This window comes from Onychostruthus taczanowskii, unplaced genomic scaffold, assembly GCF_017590055.1.
Source record: "Onychostruthus taczanowskii isolate IOZ18803 unplaced genomic scaffold, ASM1759005v1 scaffold19, whole genome shotgun sequence".
NCBI lineage: Eukaryota > Metazoa > Chordata > Aves > Passeriformes > Passeridae > Onychostruthus > Onychostruthus taczanowskii.
The window spans coordinates 12,372,660-12,390,815 of record NW_024499128.1 but is presented as its reverse complement, the minus strand read 5'-3'; the positions used below and the strand labels follow the sequence as shown (position 1 = coordinate 12,390,815).

Here is an 18,156-nt window from a genome sequence, read left to right as displayed (position 1 = left end):
GGATCATTCCTCAGCAGGAACTGCAAGGGAGCTGCTGTTTCAAACCAATCCAGAAATCATTTCCTTCTCTTTTACCAAAAGCCCTGAATTCAAACCCCAAAATGTTCTGCTTCCACAAAGCTCCTTGTGCTGTTGAGGTTTTGCTGAGTTGCTGAGTGTAACTTCGAAGTTCTAAGTTCGGTTAAATGCTGTTAAAGTGTTATTCCCCTTAAATCCTTAAGGTTCGCTGTTGAGAAGTGTTTTGCTGAGTTGCTGAGTTTAACTTCGAAGTTCTAAGTTAGGTTAAATGCTGTTAAAGTGTTATTCCCCTTAAATCCTTAAGGTTAAGTTTTAAACTAAGCTTAAGTTAGGTGTAAGTGCTGTTTCTTTGTTGAATTGTTAAGCTTAAGGTATAATGTAAAGCACTATTAAGTGGGAGTGCTGTTAAGCTTTTAAGGCGAGATCCTTTTCATTTTGCTGTTCCTTTTGTCCCACACTGCCCTCGGTGGTTCTCGGTTCGTTTCCTTTTCTGAATGCCTGGATTATGTTGGCTTTTGTTGTTGCTTGTTTTCCTTTCTTGTGCCTAAACTCTCCTGTAAGCACTGGAGCAAATCTTGCCAACCAACTTTGTTGTTTAATATTAAATCTGGCTTTCCCTCGGCAGGGATTTTTAAGTCATCTCAAACTCTCATTCCTGCTTAACTTTTCCCTCTCACATCCAACCTCTTCTTTTCCCCCAAATCCCTCCTGCCCCAAATCCCACTGGTCCTTCAGCGTGTTCATGTTACTCTTGCTGTGCTGCAGCCCGGGCTGGGATTGTTACTGTAAGTTCTCTCCCCTCTATTTTTGCTGTCTCAGGTACCACAGTTTTGATTACAACTCATCAAATAAATCAAAGCTGCCCTGACAAACCCAAATCTGTTGTCACTTACTTGTACACCACCTCCATGTTCCGTGAGCTGCAGAGATTGCACTGCCCCGGGGGCAATTTTGGCTGGCAGCAGCATTCCTGTCGTGGGGAACAGATCCTTTCTCCTGTCAGGTATTTGTTATAGGCTACAGAAAGATCCCTGATGAATTTTTCTAGGAGATCTCCTAAGACAAAAAAAAAATAAAAATTGCACAATGAGTTTTGCATGTTTTTTTTCAAAATCAAAAACGAAAGCTCCCCATGTGAAATTATTTAGGAAATTGTTTGCATCCAGTTTTATTGGTCAGGAAAGCTTTGTTGCTGAAAGAAGGGAAATTTAGGTGGGATACTGGGAAGGAGTTATTCCCTGGAAAGGTGGGGAGGCCCTGGCACAGGGTGCCCAGAGAAGCTGTGGCTGCCCTGAAGTGTCCAAGGCCAGGCTGGATGGGGTTTGGAGCACCCTGGGATAGTGGGAGATGTCCCTGCCCAAGGAAAGGGGCTGGAATGAGACCATCTTCCAGCTCCATTCCACCCCAAACCATTCTATGATCCTCCCAGATGAAGGAAAGCAGGAAACTGTACCTGCAAACCCATCCCTGGTCCAAGCATGGAAAAAGAAAGCAGGCACAGCAATTTATTCCTTAAAAACTCCCCAAGGATTGGAGTGGAGCAGCCAAGCTGCTCCCCGGGGCAGGGCCTGAGCAGCCCCAGATTTTGGGGACAGAGCAGCCAGGGCAGGGCATGAGCAGCCCCAGATTTTGGGAACAGAGCACTCAGGGCAGAGCCTGAGCAGGTCCCTGGGGACAGAGCACTCAGGACAGGACCTGAGCAGGTCCCTGAGGGGACAGAGCATTCAGGGCAGAGCCTGAGCAGGTCCCTGAGGGGACAGAGGACAGGAGCTGAGCAGCCCCAGGACAGAGCACCCACCCCCGTGCCGCAGCTCTGTGTCCAGCTCCAGCAGCTCCAGGTTGAAGGTGGCCAGGACTCCAGCCAGGGCAAAGTTCCTCTGTGCCTTCCAGAAGTTGCTCTTGTTGTGGGCATTGCAGTGGCACAGGGAAGGGACTGTCCAGAGCTGGCACTGTGTCAGAAAATACAAAACAGGGAGAGGTTGCTGGATTTTTGTGTTCTCCCCTCAGCACTGAGTGAGGGGCTCCAATTCCTTTTATCCTCCTTGCACCTGAGTAAATATTTTGACAGGCAACAATTTGGTATCATGGCAATCATTTCAAAGAAGTCCCTTATTGATTACCTGTCATTGCTGAGCCCCTCACAGAGAGCCTCAGGGCTGGCACCCTCCCCAATGGAAACTGGAAACAGAGCCCTGTCTTTGCATGGTCACCCCAACTTTGCCCACAGCTCCAAGTCTTCTGAAATTCACAAAAGGTCCAAGCAAATAAAGCATCCCCACACAATTCCCTCCACTCCTAACTCCAGTGGGGACAGTCTAGAAAGCTGGCATTTCTCTAATTCATTAAAAAATGAGTAATCTGGTTTTACAAAATGCACTGTGTGCCCAAAGCAAACAGGACATATAAATAAATGTATGTTTACTCCAACAAATAAACCCCAACAGAACCACACTTTGAGTAGTTATGAGGAGCTGTTAATCAAATTTCCTGTATTATTCTTTTAAAGCCCTTAACTCTTTCCTGGGAGGGTAGAATCACTGACTCCTAATCTATCCTATTTCATTGCCAGCTTTGGTACAGGTACCTTGTTATTGTGCACTGCTTTATGTAACCTGCTTTGCTCTATCCTGTGCAATAAATAATTGTTAAAAGCCCTTTCTCTGCTCCCTCCTGTCCATTCAACAAATAACTCATCTGATATTAGACCTGACCTTAAGAACTCGTGAGCCTGAGTGATTTAGGCACAGTCACCTGAGCAGAGCTGCTGCCAAAAATCTGAGCCTAAGGCAGGGCTTGGCTAAAGCTCCCATCTGATGCAGCTTTGTCTCCTGCAGGCTGTGCCCTGCCCTTACCTCAGCAGCCAGTTTGTCACAGATGTAGCAGTAGCACTGGTCACAAATATCTGCATTTTCCCCAAGGGGGAAGCAAGTATCACTCTCTCTCCTCCTGCAAGGTTGAAAACCAGAAGGTTAATTAGCAAAAATCACACCCTTACCCAGCTCTACTGCTGCCTGCAGCTGTGACAAAGGTAAACGTGGAGGAGGGGAGCCCAAAGGGGATTGCCCAGCCCTGGACATACTCAAAGGGGTGCGTGGTGCAGTCGTGTCGGGCGTGAGGCATCACGTTGGCTTGTTTGCAGTAGGTGACCACTAAATCCCCCTCCTCATCCACCAGTTCTTCTGATTTCTTCTCTTGCAGGGAAGGCTTCTCTGCAGCAAAGAGAGCACGAGGTGTAAACCAGCGTTAGAAATTAGTGAGGTTTACTTTTTGAACATTTTTTTTGGGGGGATCTGACAGAATGGCACACAAAACTTCCATGAACTACCAAACCAAATCAAAAAGGAGCCAGCTGACACTGAAAAAGCCCAGCCTGAGCTCAGTTTGAAGTATTTGAAAACCACACAGCAGCATCCTTTGAAGCAGTGCCATCAAAGATATCCCAACAAACTGGGGATTTCCTCCTGCTTTTATTCACTTGTGCAGCACAAGGACAGATTTCAAGCATAACACAGAATTAATTCATTTATTCCCCAAATCTTTCAGGGAACTCCAGCAGCAGCAAGGGAACAGCTCTTACCCTGTGGCTCTACAAACAGGACAGAACTCCCTTGGGTGCTCTCCTCTTCATCATCATCATCACTGATCAGGATTACATTCTCCTCCTCCTCCACCTTTCCTGATGGCCACATGGCCACCAACTTCCAAACTGGAACCACCTGGCAGCCACCAGGGTAACACTGCCTGTCCATTTGTACTTTTAAGGTGTTTCCTTCAACAAGGGAAGAAAAAGACTCCTCTGAGGCCCAAATTCTTCTTCTCTTCTGGGTAAATTACACTAGAGACAGAGATGTTTCATCCTCAGTGCACTCAGAACCTCAAAACCCACTGGAGTTTCCATGCAGAGCTCAGAGATCCCTGAAAATAAGGAGAGGAAAAAAGAAGAAAAAACTTGAAAACAGGAGATGAGCTGTTCTTCTGGTGGGACTGGCTGTGGAATGAGGAGAAGGGGAATGAGTTCCCACTGACAGGGAAGGGTTAGAGGGGATTTTGGGACAAATCCTGGGAGTGTGGGGAGGCCCTGGCAAAGGTTCCCAGAGAAGCTGTGGCTGCCCCTGGATCCCTGGGAGTGCCCAAAGCCAGGCTGGATGTTCCTTGGAGCATCCTGATTGAGTGGAAGGTGTCCCTGCCCACGGCAAGTGGTGGGACTGGACTGGTGGAAACGATGAACATTAAATTTCGGGCCAATGGATGGGAATTGCTTTGGGTTTTGTGTGTATAAATCTGCAACATGTCCAGCAAAAAGCCATCTGTATATGGAATATTTTCCGTGGCACATCCTGACCAGAATAAAGTAAAGCCTGACTCACTGTCACTACGTAGTGCTGGAGGGGTTTTTTATCCTCCCCGAATTTTGCTGTTAAAGATCCTCCCATCCCAAATTGTTCCAGAATTCCACGACAACAACTCCTATTAACAATTCAGCTGTCCTTTAACCCAGCCACACCGGGAAAAACTGGAACAATGCTACTGCCTCTCCCCTTCCCCAAACTCCAGTATTCCCCACCTCAATTCCTTCCCAAACTCAAACATCTGCCACCTCAACTCCTTCCCAAACTCCAACATCTCCCATCTCACTCCATTCCCAAACTCCAACATCCCCATTCCCAAACTCTGATATCCCCCATTTCACTCCCTTCCCAAACTCCAACATCTCCCATCTCACTCCATTCCCAAACTCCAACATCCCCACTCCCAAACTCTGATATCCCCCATCTCACCCCATTCCCAAACCCCAACATCCCCATTCCCAAACTCTGATATCCCCCATTTCACTCCCTTCCCAAACTCCAACATCTCCCCCTCCCACCTTGGGGGCTGCCACACGTTTCCCATTCCCAAACCCCAACATCCCCATTCCCAAACCCCAACATCCCCCTCCTCATCCCTCCCCACAAGTGACGGTGTTACGCCACCAGGGAGGGAAAAATCTCAGCACTGATTCCGAGGCAATTTCTCACTAACAAGAATCACTTAAGGAAAATCTAGCAAGGGTTTTAACTGAAGCAGAACTTGCCCACGGCAGGGGGGTGAATCTGGATGGTCTTTAAAGTAATTTCCTTTAATTTCCACTCCTCTCCCCTCCCTCCGACACCCCCAACGCCTCACACGCCCCTCACGCCCCTCGCCCCCCCAGCCCCAACCGCCCCCTCCCAACAACCACACCGCACCCCGCCGACCAACCTCCCCCTAAGCAGCTCGGGTGCCCGCTCAGCCCTTCCAGCCGTGCCGTTCTGCCCGGGATTCCCGGCGTTTTCCCGGGATTCCCGGCGCTTGCTTTCCCGCTCCCGCCGCCCGCCACTCTTTCAAGGCCCGAGCGCTTCCGGGCCGGGCCCCGCGGCCGCTTCCGCCCTCACCGCGGCCCTGAGGGCTGAGGGGCGCTGCCATGTTTGCTGAGGGCACGGGTTGGGGGCTGCCACACGTTAAATAAATAACTCTTTCAGGAAAAACGTTAAGTAAACGCTTTATTCTCCGCGAAATCGGCGTCAGCGCAGCGCCCTCTCCGTCTGTCTCCGTGTCATGGTGGCCCCTGCACACCCCACAAGCTGTGCGGGAAATGCTGCTGGGATGAGCCAGTGTCCAGCGAGAGACACAGCATCCTGCAAAAATCAACTTCTTTCGGATAACGGAGAGAGGCCACTGCGCCACACCTCTGTGGGGACACTCGGGAGTTTTTGGAAGGCACGGCTTCCTTTTATCCGCATTTCCCGACCACGTTTCCCTGCTCTTTTCCCCCTTGGCCGAGGCAGTAAGGAGGTACAGTCCCAAATACTACATATTCCCCATTTCATATGTATCCCCCAGCACAGTTGTACGCCCATTAATATTGGATTTAAACTGGCTCTGGATGAAGTTCATACTCACAAATCTATCAAGCCTGCACGTTTTGTCCTGACCTTCAAACGGTTTGAGGTTCTTAAATCCTCACAAGCATTCCTCCGGAACATTAGTGGTTCTTTCAAATTGTGTCGTTACTAAAAACATTAACACCCATTTCTCCTGCAATTACTTCGACCCCCACACCCTTTCCACCAGTGACTAATTTTTTTTTTTTTCAATTTAGTTGCCACATTTAGACCGATGGCTCATCTAATTACTGAGAACCCCCACACCCATTCTGCCAGGACCTGATTGGTTCTTACAGATAATTAGTTACATTTTTCATTAGTGAAGACCACAACACCACACTCTGCACAGGGGTTGGCCCCACTTCGAGTATGTTGAGCAGTTTTGGTCACCAAAAGATGAGACACTGAGCTATGGGAGAGCATCCAAAGGTGGCACTTTGAGGTGGAACCATAGGAGAGGTAGCTGAGGGAATTTGGTCTGTTCAGGGGATTGGGATGAGACCGTCTTGAAGGTGCCTCCAAGCCCAAACCATTCCAGAATTCCATGATAATCACAGTAACTCATAATTGTGATCATTCCATGATAATCACAATGATTCATAATTGTGGTTCTCATTCCATGATAATCACAATAATTCACGAGACAGTCTTGAAGGTGCCTCCAAACCCAAACCATTCCAGATTTCCATGATAATCACATTAATTCATAACTGTGATCATTCCATGATAACCACAATAATGAGATGTTCTTGAAGGTGCCTCCAAGCCCAAACCATTCCAGAATTCCATGATAATCACAGTAATTCATAATTGTGATCATTCCATGATAACCACAATAATTCACGAGACAGTCTTGAAGGTGCCTCCCGACCCAACCCATTCCAGATTTCCATGATAATCGCAATAATTCAGATAATCACAATAATTCATTCCCTTACTCAGAAGCACCCAGCACAGGAGAGAGGAGACCCATTGCAGGATCCTCGCCAGGGAAATGCGACTTTTGGGGATGGTTCTGTGCAGGACTGGATGATCCCTGTGGGGTCCCTTCCAGCTCGGGATATTCCCTGATTCTGTGATTTTGAGCTGTTCCCCTGGCAGCCCTGCTGGACCTGCTCGCTCCGAGCCACAGCTGCTGGAGGAGGAGGAGGAGGAGAGGTGTTGCTGCTTTTCCTCACCGCAATCGCCACCTTCTGTCGCGACATCAGCGAGGAAACGCATCCAGCAGCTGAGCCTTCCCCGAGCAACACTAGATGGTACCAGAGCTCCACACAGGCTCAGCCAGGACTCAACCTCAAAAAAATGGGAATTCTGAACCAGGGAGAGCTGAAGCTGCGGTGTCTTAATGTGCTGCTGGCACAGGGAGTAGAGTTTTTTTGCAGGGAAAAAGCCGACGGGACCTGTGAATAAAATAAAGATATTTTTTGGTGTTCAGGGCTACAAGTGCAATGTGGTTGTGGTTAAAAATGTTCAGCAGAGTGATGGTGTTACAGCACCTGGGAGGGAAAGTTTGAGGACCGATTCTGAGGGAGTTTTTCACTAATAAGAATCAGTTAAAGAAAATCTAGGAAGGATTTTAACTTCAGCAGAACCTGCCCAGGGCAGGGGGTTGAAACTGGATGGTCTTTAATGTCCATTCCAACCCAAACCATTCTGGAATTCTATTCCATGGTTACATCTTAAAAATGAAGTGCCCTGATACCTTTAATTCCTGATGTCCTTAATATTAGGAACTACTTAAACAGCACTCTGAATATGATCACCTTTTCCTTCAAGCAACTGCACACCCTGCCTGAAATATTCATGTGTTAAAAAAAAAAAAAATCCCTCTTCCTGCAAATGAATATTTATTCCATGAATAATCTTTAATGTCTTCGTGGCTTTCAACACATTTGGGCAAAATGTTTCAAGTTTCTCTGCTTACAATGACAAAATCTAAACCCGACACCTAAAGAAGTGGCCTCATTTCAGCTGTGTGGGGCATTTTCTAGAGACATAATTTCCTCCCTCTTGCTGCCTCCTTAGCACGACACGGTTTTAGCAACCTTGAGTAACTCAACACAGCAGTTTGAGGGATGAAATGAAATATGGAGATAGCAGGGAGAAATAACAACACCAGAAGTGGCCCTTGGCCAGAAGACTTTTCTCTAAAACTCTGCTCTCATGCAGAAATTCCTGATTCTCTGCCCATGGCAGGGGGTTGGGAGTGGATGAGTTTTAAGGTCCCTTCCAACCCAAACCATCCTGTGATTCCATGATTTTGTCAAGTCCTGGGAGATGATCTTATGGCTAAATATGGTCAGGACTTGAGTGCTGTGCCTTGTCCAAGGCACGGTGACATCGGTGGTTCCTCTTTCCAGATGAAGAGTTGGCGGCAGCAGCTTATTTTTAGTGGTGTGGGTGTAAAATATTGAATTTCACATGGCCTGAGCTCGGTCTGCTCTGCCCTGGTGGGTTTTGTGCCCAAGATCCAGCCAAGCTCGAGGTCTGGGGCTGACATCATGGGATCAGAGAATCCTGGAGTGGTTTGGGGTGGAAGGGACCTTAAAGCTCATCCAGTTCCAATCCCAACACCTTCCACTATCCCTGGTTGTTCCCATCCAACCTGGCCTTGGACACTTGCAGGGATCCAGGGGCAGCCACAGCTTCTCTGGAATCTGTGCCAGAAACATCTGAAAACACAGCTGGAAATGCAAACAGATTTATATATTGGACAGGTGATTCCCACGTCCCTGCTTCCAGGAGACTCTGCAGCTGTTGGGACATCACCTGGAGACTTCAGCTCCCTGGGAATGAGCAGCTGAGGGCCTGAGGAGTGGGATTCTACCCTCCAGCTCCTGAAGTCAAAGGGAATTTCTCTGTGACCACAACAGCAAACAGACCATTAAAACATCTGTTCAAAAACCTTTCCACGTCCCATTTTCATTCACTGCTACTTCATTCTGCTGCACAGAATTGTACCTGGTGAAAGGTTTGGGATAGATCAGTGGACTGGAAAAGGCTCTGAGGATTGAAACCTCCAATCCCACCTGGGCAGGTGCTAATCCAGCAGCTGAGCCCACCCCAGCTGACTCCTGTCACGCCTCTTGGGCGTGTTTGGCCCTAAAAAATGATGTTCAGAGCTGGTAATGGAAAAGAGATTCTTAGAACTGAGCTTTTGGGAAAGAGTTGTGGGGTTTTCAAGCTTTCTCCATCCCCCCTTTTCATCTTTGGGGAGCCCCTCAGCACATTGCTGTGTGGGACCAGCTCAGGTTTCTGGAGGAAACAGGATTTAGGTGATTCTAATGTGTCTGTGAGGGAATGATGGGCCTTGTTTGTACCCTGGTGCTGCTGAGGTGGGAGCAAACCAGCCCAGGTGTCCAAAAAAATCCTGGATTCAGGAGGAGAGTTTGGGATAAGAATGTGCCTCACTGTGCAGGAGGGAAGAGGGAGCAGAGCGAGGAACACGGGTGAAGCTCAGGGCCTGCAGTAGGGGTCTGTTCCACCTAAATTACAAACAAACTGTTACCTGAACCCTGATTTTGAGAGGGAATTAAATTCCTGCAGTGATGGCCCAGTGGTGTTCCCCTCAGAACCTGATCCCAGTGTCATTCCTGAATTCTGGTGCCACATTCAACCAACTGGACCACAGTTCCAAATCCCAAAGGTAACACCTTTAATGGACGTTTGTGAGAGAGAAACCCTTCATTTATGCCTTCTCTAAGTTTAATCACAGCCAAAAAACTTCAAATCCAGGAAGAAACGGGACAAGCATTCCCAAAGCATGGAAAAGCCTTCACACCTATGAGATACCAGAGGGTCCACACAGGAGAAAACCCCCAAAAAGAGGACTCTGGGTGCTGACCAGGCAAGAGCTGCTCTGGGTGAGGTATAAATCCTGGGGTTTTTCCCCCCACGTGGTTTTCCTGGTGTGTAGGAAGGGATAAAAGCCTGAAAGAGCCCCAGTTCAGTTTGGTTTAAATTCCATCAGCCCTGAGGCACGAATGGACACCAGTCTCCATCCCTTCCAGCACGGACAGGACTAACACACATTTTAGTGCTTGAAAGAAAACGTTTCGTTCTGCTCTTTCCCCCTGTAATTTCTTTCCTCTCCCAAGACCACATAAAGCAGAAGTGAGACGCTGTGAGAAGGATGGTTCTCTGGGTAGCTCAGAACACATGAAATGCTCTTTTTTTTTGGCTTTTTCAGCAGGACAGGAGCCAGGCCAGGGCAGGAGAATCACGCGGAGCCACCGGCGCTGGTTCCCGAGCCAGGCAGAGTCCCGGCAGTGAGGACTGGAGATGCTCCTGCCTCGGCACAGCGGCGGCCAAGAGCTCGATTTAAGAACCAGATGAGTCTGAACCTCCTTGGAATTCCTTCAAAAATCTGCCAGCACTCTCCTCCCTGCCGAAAACCGGATAAATCCCCTTCGTATTCCCGGCTCCGAGCGAGGCCCTGAAATATTATCAGTGCTCTTTGACACCCTACCTGCCCCTCATCCCACCTGGCTTTCCACAAAACACATTTCCTCTGCTTTCAGGGGAAAAAAAAGTCAGATTCATTCAAGCCCTGACACTCCTCCAGCACTTGGGTGATCAAGTCTCCTCCGGTTTATATTTGATATTTTAATAGGGTTTCCTTTTGGCCCTTTAATGAGTTTTTATTCCCCTCTGTGCATCAGACGCTTCAGTCTGACCGACAGTTTTACTCACCCCATGTGGAGGAATCTGAACAGCCAGGACAACCTTTTCTTCCTGTGGCAAGCTTTGCTCTGCCAACATTTTTCTTCAGCTCGCAGTCGGGGGATGTGTCCTGACCCTTTCCTCGCCCATCCTCCAGCCTTGGAGCTGGGATGTTCCTGCCAGTGCCGAGGCAGGAACGATCCCAGCCGTGCTGTCCAGGCTCTCAGCTCTGCAGCAAGGAAGGAGGGAGAAAAAGATTCAAAATTAAAGTAAATGTGGGGTTTGGCTCGTCTGAGCAGCTGAGTTTTGTTACTTCAGCCTCAGCTCAGGCGTGGGGGACAATTTGTTATAGGGGGCAGTGAGTGGGACAGGCTGGGGCTGTGCTTGTGCCTGTGGAGAGCTCCGTTCATAGAAATTTGGAATCACTGAAGGGTTTGGATTGGAAAAGGCCTTAAAAACCATCTCATTGTACCCCCAACAGCTTCCACTGTGCCAGGGTTTTCCAAGCCTCATCCAGCCTGGCCTTGGGCACTTCCAGGGATCCAGGGACAGCCACAGCTTCTCTGGGAATCTGTGCCAGGGCCTCCCACCCTCCCAGGGAGGAATTCCTTCTCAATTTCCCCCCTAAACCGCCTCTCTTTCAGTTTCCCCCTTGTCCTGTCCCTACAGAAATGATTTCTGACATCCCCCAAGCTGAGCATGGAGAGAGAGCAGATCTCATCCTGCAGGGCAGGAGGTGCTCAGTGTCCTGCTGGGAGGAGATCCCTGGCTGATCCTCCTGGGCACGGGGCACTGCCCAGTCCTGGCCCCATCTGGGGGTGCCAGGTCCCGTTTTTCCTCCATGGATGGCAGCAGTGGCTGATGCCACAGGAGGGGCTGGTGCAGGACACCTGGCTGGAGTTCTAAAGGATCCCAAACCCCACGTGCTGCACAATAAATCAGTGCAGGCCCCCAGATCCTGCTGGACAATGGGAATGGGATGGAGAAGGGAGGGAAAGGAGGAAAGGCAGAGCTACCCAAGGAACTGAGACCCCACATGGGCAGGCAGTACCTGCTCCCACTGATCCTGGGCTACTGGAGTTCTCCAGCACAGAAATTCATATTTAAATTTAAAATAAAGCAAATTTTGGGGTAAAAAAAGATTGAAAAGATTGACATGAAAATCTGTAAACCCTTTTTTGGGGTGTTTTGTTCTGCATTTTAAGAATTCTCGAGGTTCCTTCTGCTGTCTGCAGGCACAGGGGTCCCAGCAGCACCTTGTGCTTAACTCCACAGATCCAACAGAATCACTGAGTTTAAAACCATCTCTCATTGAAACTTCCACATTAAACTTGGGTTGGTTTTTGATGTTGCAGGAGGCTGATGCTCATCTGCTGAGAATTAGGAGGTTATTATTCTATAATCTAAATTGCCTCTTACCCATAGGCAGAAAATGACAGGAATATTTCAGCCCATTGCCCAGATTACAAACCTGGTGGCAGAGCTCTGCACCCGGTAGTATCTTGCATCTGATAGTTGCCAATAATTTCAGTCAACTGTTTAACATCTGGCATTACTATTTAATGTCTGGCTTAAGCTGTAACCTTTTTTTCCCCCATACTTTTAGAAAAGCTTTTTTTGTTTTGAGAGAATTTTGATTACTAAAGCCTTGCCCAGGACAGATTTATCCTGTGATTTAACATTTTCTGATGGAGCCTCATTTTGAATCAGTTGAGTAATTGGCAGTGACTTTGGTATTAAACTGATTCATGGTGTACATGCAGGCCCTTCAATAATTGAACATTATTGTCTTTATAATCGAAGCCCCTTTTTGACCATTAAAAGCTATTGGAAACAGCCTGGTGATCTGCTTTAATTAAAAATAAAGTGCAGAGGATTGGAAATGAGCAGGGATGAGAGGCAATTTCTGGCCCTGTGCAGCTCCAAGATGGGGTGAGGAGCCCAAAACCAGGTTGGAGGTACCTTGGAGCAACCTTGGGTAGGTTTAGGTGGGATTTTGGGAAAGAATTCCTCCCTGGCAGGGTGGGCAGGCCCTGGCACAGATTCCCAGAGCAGCTGTGGCTCTCCCTGGATCCCTAGAAGTGTCCAAGGCCAGGCTGGACGGGGCTTGGAGCAGCCTGGGATTGTGGAGGGTGTTGGGATTGGGACTGGATGAGCTTTACAATTCCTTTCCACCCAAACCATTCCAGGATTCCCTGATTAAACAGATTTTCTCTCTGCTTCTTTCGAGAGCTCTTCACTGGGATCAGTTAAAAACCTGGGGAGCGCACGAGAGGAGTCACCAACTCTCAGCACCACGAGGTGCTTTGGGTGAAAAACAAACACAAACGGCCCAAACCCCTCTCTTTGGGGTTCACCACAGCTGCTGTGGCTGATCTTGGTGGCCCTGATCCCGGGGGCAGCCCTGGGATGAGCGTCCCTCTGAGGAATCCCACCGGGAGAGGCTGGCGGGGCCTCGGCTCCCCGAAATCCGAGGTGTCCTTTTCACACTGCAGCCCTGGCCAGCCTCTGGCAGGGCTCTGATCTAACAGGTTTTGCATAGCTGCTAGACATCTTCCTAATAGCATCCCCTGGGAATTCTAAATTTCACTCACAGCCTCTAAATTTTCATTAAGAGCAGTCACACACGGAGAATGATGGATTAGATTTTATTGTTGGAAAATCTCCAGATAAAATTAAAGTGCTTCTTTCTTTTCTGAAACCTTTACCTTTCCCCTGTGGTGCCCTATAAATAAGGTATCAAATAATGTTTATCCTTTTGAATTCTGCCATCTTACATGTTTCATGCTTAGTCCTGACCACTTTCCTGCCTCTGAAGAGATGTCACTCTTCAGTTAAATCCTGGGAACAGACAGCTACCTCATGGATTTCATTGTGCAGCAGCCTGACTGTGTCCCAGAGCCTTCACTTCAAGCCAGTATTTATAAATACAGTGTTGTCTCCTTCCCTTTCCTGGAAGCCTTTCTTTCATTTCCTTCCTCTTTCCATCAAATTCCCTCTGTCCTTTCTTTTATCCCCACTTCTCCAGCCTCTCTGTGTCCATCTAATCCTGCAGACAGATGAGGCATGGCTTTGGGATACGCTGGGATCACGGGGCTGAGGCACTTCCAGCCTCCACCAGCCAAACCCTGAGAAGTGGGATCTGCTCCCGCTGCCCCGGCCAACAGATTTTTATAGCAGATGTTGTTTTTTACTCAGTGAAATTAAAAAAAAAAAAAATCTCCACTATTATTTTAGGACTTGAATAGTTTTGAGATGCTTTTAGTCTCTCCTTGAAAAAGCAAGAACCCTGCAGGCAATTGGTAGGAAGTGTCCAAGAGCTGGGAATGCTGCTGTGATTCATACTGGTGTCAGCTCACTTAAATTAAATTCCACAGGGATTTATCCAGCCAGGCCTCCAAACAAGTTTTAGACAGCACCTCCTACCCCCAAACCTCACACTTCACAGCATCTTAAATTAATCCAGAGAAAGGCCAGGGCTGGGAAGGGTTCCTGCTTCCCACCACAGCCCAGGGAATCAGCAGCCTTGCCCAGGGGAGGGAGAAAAGCAGGATTGCAGCTGGTTTAACACAAGTCCCCAGTGGCTCAAGTTGGGTCAGGGTCCCGCTGAGCACTTACCTCAAAGGATGTCCCTGGCAGGGCTGTCCCAGCCCAGGGGGCTCTGGTCACCCCTCGGGCACTGCAAATGGGTCCTGGGCTGGTGCAGACCCCCAGGACAGGGGATTGTCCTCAGAGCACGGCCAGGGCTGCATTTCCAGCCCTCCTGAACCTCTCCTGCTGCTGTTTCCCCACAGCACAGGCTGCTCTCAAGGCTCATTCTCACCATTTTGGGACATTTTTCCTGTGATTTACATACTTAAATAGGAAGATATTCCACACCACCACAGAGCCAAGCCAAATCCTTGTCTCAAAGTTCCTCCAGCCTGCCTGGATCAGCCAGGACTCAGCTTCCCTTCTGCACAGAGAAGGTGGAAAGATTTCCAAGAGGAATAACTTCCCCTTCTCCTTAAAATGCCTCTCCTCAGGAGCATGTGAGGGAGTTACTCAGGTGACTGTGGGGGTGAAACTCATTAAAATCTTAAGGATTTGGCCAATTTGTACCATCTGGGCACCAGGCCCTTGGTTTTCCCCCCAATTTTGATTATCCACCCTGACCTAAGGGCTGCTTCCCAGAGTGAGGACCCAGGAACAGCCAACGAGCACCCGTTATCTCTCCCTTTTCCTTTTTACAAAAATTCTCAAAACTCTTCTCAGGCCAGAAGAAAAAACACCCACAGGCTGGGGAACAAACAGAACAGGATCCCAGCCTCATCCTCTCTGCTGCACCTTCGTGTCATCCCAAAGGAAGCAGCAAAGGGAGGAAGACTCCCTGGATTTATTGGCCATTTTTACGGCTTTGTGGGTGCCACGTTCTGCAGGCGGCCACGCCAAGAAAACACTTGGAGCTTCCAGAGGCCTCTGAGGGACAGAGGTGAACCCAGGAGAGGAGGCAAAAGCTGGAAAGGGGAGGAACGTGGTAAATTTGGTACCAGTGAGGTGCCAGAGGTGACCAAAATGTGCCACAAAAAGCAGCGAGATCTCAGCCGTCCCCTTCCCCGCGCTGGAGTCCTGGCGCCCACGGCTGGGAGAGGCGCCAGGGTTATTTTTGGGGAGGGTTTGTGCAAGTTCCAAGCTGAGTCTCAGCAAAAAGGAAACAGGAGGGAGAGATGGAGCTCTCTTTTGAGCAGAGATGTTGGAAACACGTGGGAGCGAGGAGTAGAGAGCACCCACTCTGAGGGGCTGGGAATGCAGAGCCACGGACCAAACCCAGCGTTCCCAGGGTAGCTCCTGAGCTGGAGTGACAAATCCAAGGATCCTTCAGAGCTGCTCCCAGTCCCACTGCAGCTCTGGGTGCAGGATCACAAGGCCACAGTTGCAAATCCAGTTTAGTGGAGCAGAGGGGGCTTCCCTAAAGGCCAATCCCCAGCTGAGGACGGAGGGAGAGCAAAGGGCACAGGGAAGCACAGGACCTTTGACTCCCTTTCCATTTGGGAGGGAGGTGTTGATGTTTTAAATGCCAAGATAGATGGAGAGTTGGCAGTGTCTTGCATTCATGAGGTCACTGAGAAGCAAAAAACCTCCTTTTCCATGCCTGTGGTAAGAAGGCAGTATTGGGTTAGAAGTGAGAGGACGCCGCGCTGGCCGGGCACGTCGGGGCTGGGCACGGCTCCCAGCACGCTCCAGAGGCTCTTTCGCAAGGATCAGCTGGACACCAGCCTGTCCTTGTCCTGCTGCTGAAGTCATCCTGCCTCTGCACCCCCTCCTTGTCTCCCTCCCCCGAGGATGGAGCAGAGCAGCTGCAGCTCAGCTCATCGGGCAGAAAATCCTCATGTTCTTGCCCGGTGCCTCTCTGGGACCCTGATCTCAGGGCAGAAAATCCTCGTGTTCCTGCCTGGTGCCTCCCCAGACCCTGATCTCAGGGCAGAAAATCCTCGTGTTCCTGCCTGGTGCCTCCCCAGACCCTGATCTCAGGGCAAAAAATCCTTGTGTTCCTGTCCAATGCCTCTCTGGGACCCTGATCTCAGGGCAGAAAATCCTCGTGTTCCTGCCTGGTGCCTCCCCAGACCCTGATCTCAGGGCAAAAAATCCTTGTGTTCCTGTCCAGTGCCTCTCTGGGACCCTGATCTCAGGGCAAAAAATCCTTGTGTTCTTGCCTGCTGCCTCTCTGGGACCCCAATCTCAATCTCAGGGCAAAAAATCCTCATGTTCCTGTCCACTGCCTCTCTAGGACCCTGATCTCTGGGCAAAAATCCTCGTGTTCCTGCCTGGTGCCTCTCTTGGGCCCTGATCTCAGGGTTTGAGGATAGGTTTGCTCTGCCTGGGCTGAGCTCTTCACCTCCTGCCTCGTTCCAAGAGCACCCAGAGCTGAGCAGAGCCGAATCCAAGCATTTTTTCATGGATGAAAATGTTCAGCAAGGTTCTTCTGGCTGCCATCGCCCTCATGTAGGAGCACCTGAGGTACTAGAGCTCCAAAGCTTGTGAGGAGAAGGAAGAATTTATTTTTACTTCCTGGTTGTTCCTGGAATTTTGCACATCACCCCTGACAGAGAGGAGTGGCCCATCTGCTTCTGCCAGGAAATCCTTGCTGGAGTCCTTGAGGGCTCTGCATGCACAGCCCTGCAGCTCCAGCTGAGCCTCTGTCCCTCTGGAACCATCCCAGGGGTGGCAGGAGACCCAAAAGCAACAGTCTGGGGGCTCTGTGCACTGCTCCTCACCCCTGGGTGGCTGCCGAGCTTCAGTGACATCAGTGAAGTGTCACCAGTGCCGACCCCGTGTGTCACATCCAGCACTGGTTTGTGCCCACCCACCCAGCCAGGACTAAAAGATCCCAGGAAAATGCTGTGGGAGCCACAGAAAATTGGTCCTCCCTGAGAGCCACAGCAAAAATCCCAGACTTTGGGGATTATGGAGGGATCTGTGCGTTTTTAGCCACAACACCGGAATTTTCTTTTTCTCTGATTGACTCTTAGCACACTCAGATAAACCTGGAGACAGGACACTGAAAGGAATAGGACAGAGGACACGTGGGGCCTTATGTTCCCCATAGATCCATTGAATAAATCTGTTCCAGAAGCACTTTCCAGAAAGGACAAATCTGGGAGGAGTTCCTCGAACTCTGAGGGACTTCCTCATCACTGAATTTCCAGAGGTTTTTAAGAGACTCAGGTTGGCCTTAGGAAAAGGCACTGCACATCAGAACCCCAGGATGTTCCTCCACCAACCCATCCCTCCTCCTTTGCTGATTTTCCTGTTCCTAAACCCAGAGTAATTAATACTGAGTAACCTCTGAGGGATTTCACAAATCTCAGAGTTCTGCTATTTTTCTCACTGTGGGATTCTAGAAAGAAACTTCTGAGGAAAACTGTATCAAAAATGGACTTTTAATTTTTTTTTCTTCATCAAAAATGAGGTTCTGATTTTTAGCAACAACAATAACCCGAAAAAAGAACAGGATTAACTCGAGAGCTCCTTCACTTTCACTCCATTTCTTTTGCCCTTCCACAGGGAAATCTTCAATGCACAGTTCCCAAATGTTAATGAACACCAGCCCTCTCTCGGTACCTTTTAGGGCCTGATTCACCAGGATCATCCATAAATATTCCTTTAAAAACCTTCCTGAGGAACTCCCGAGGGCAGCCCATGTCAGGAAATGTCGGATATTTCTCCCTCTCCTCCTTGAGCCGTTGGTAGCCTGCTCGGAAAAGAACAGATGCGTTAAAAGTTGGGAGATTTACAGCCCCCCACACACACGGGAGCCATAAACCCACAATTTGTTCCATTCCCAGAGCAGCCTCTGCCCGCTGCAGGACCTTTCATCGCTGCTGGAAAGCTGCCTTGAAAAAAACCCGCTCTCTTTTATGGCCACACGGACGCAGAGTTCAGCTCTCGGTGCCTAAAGGATGGAGATGGGGGAAGCAAGAGATGAATTCGCTGCCCCAGCCCTGCCCCTGGGCTTGCTCCTGGCTAGGGAGATATCCCAGACTGGGAATATTGATGGGAGCAGGGCCAGGAGGGTGGGAATCCTCTGACA

The 18,156-nt window shown here is 49.3% G+C and overlaps 1 protein-coding gene across 1 annotated transcript; it reads right to left on the bottom strand.

Moving 5' to 3' along the window:
* Positions 1-907: 907 nt before the first annotated feature.
* Positions 908-5,389, bottom strand: LOC121334446. The gene is made up of 6 exons (XM_041401597.1): positions 5,260-5,389; positions 3,596-3,933; positions 3,098-3,227; positions 2,871-2,964; positions 1,817-1,967; positions 908-1,074 (listed from the first exon to the last, which is right to left on the bottom strand). The coding sequence occupies exons 2-6, from the start codon at positions 3,765-3,767 to the stop codon at positions 908-910; spliced, it is 714 nt and encodes a 237-aa protein (XP_041257531.1). The 5' UTR covers positions 3,768-3,933; positions 5,260-5,389.
* Positions 5,390-18,156: the final 12,767 nt, after the last annotated feature.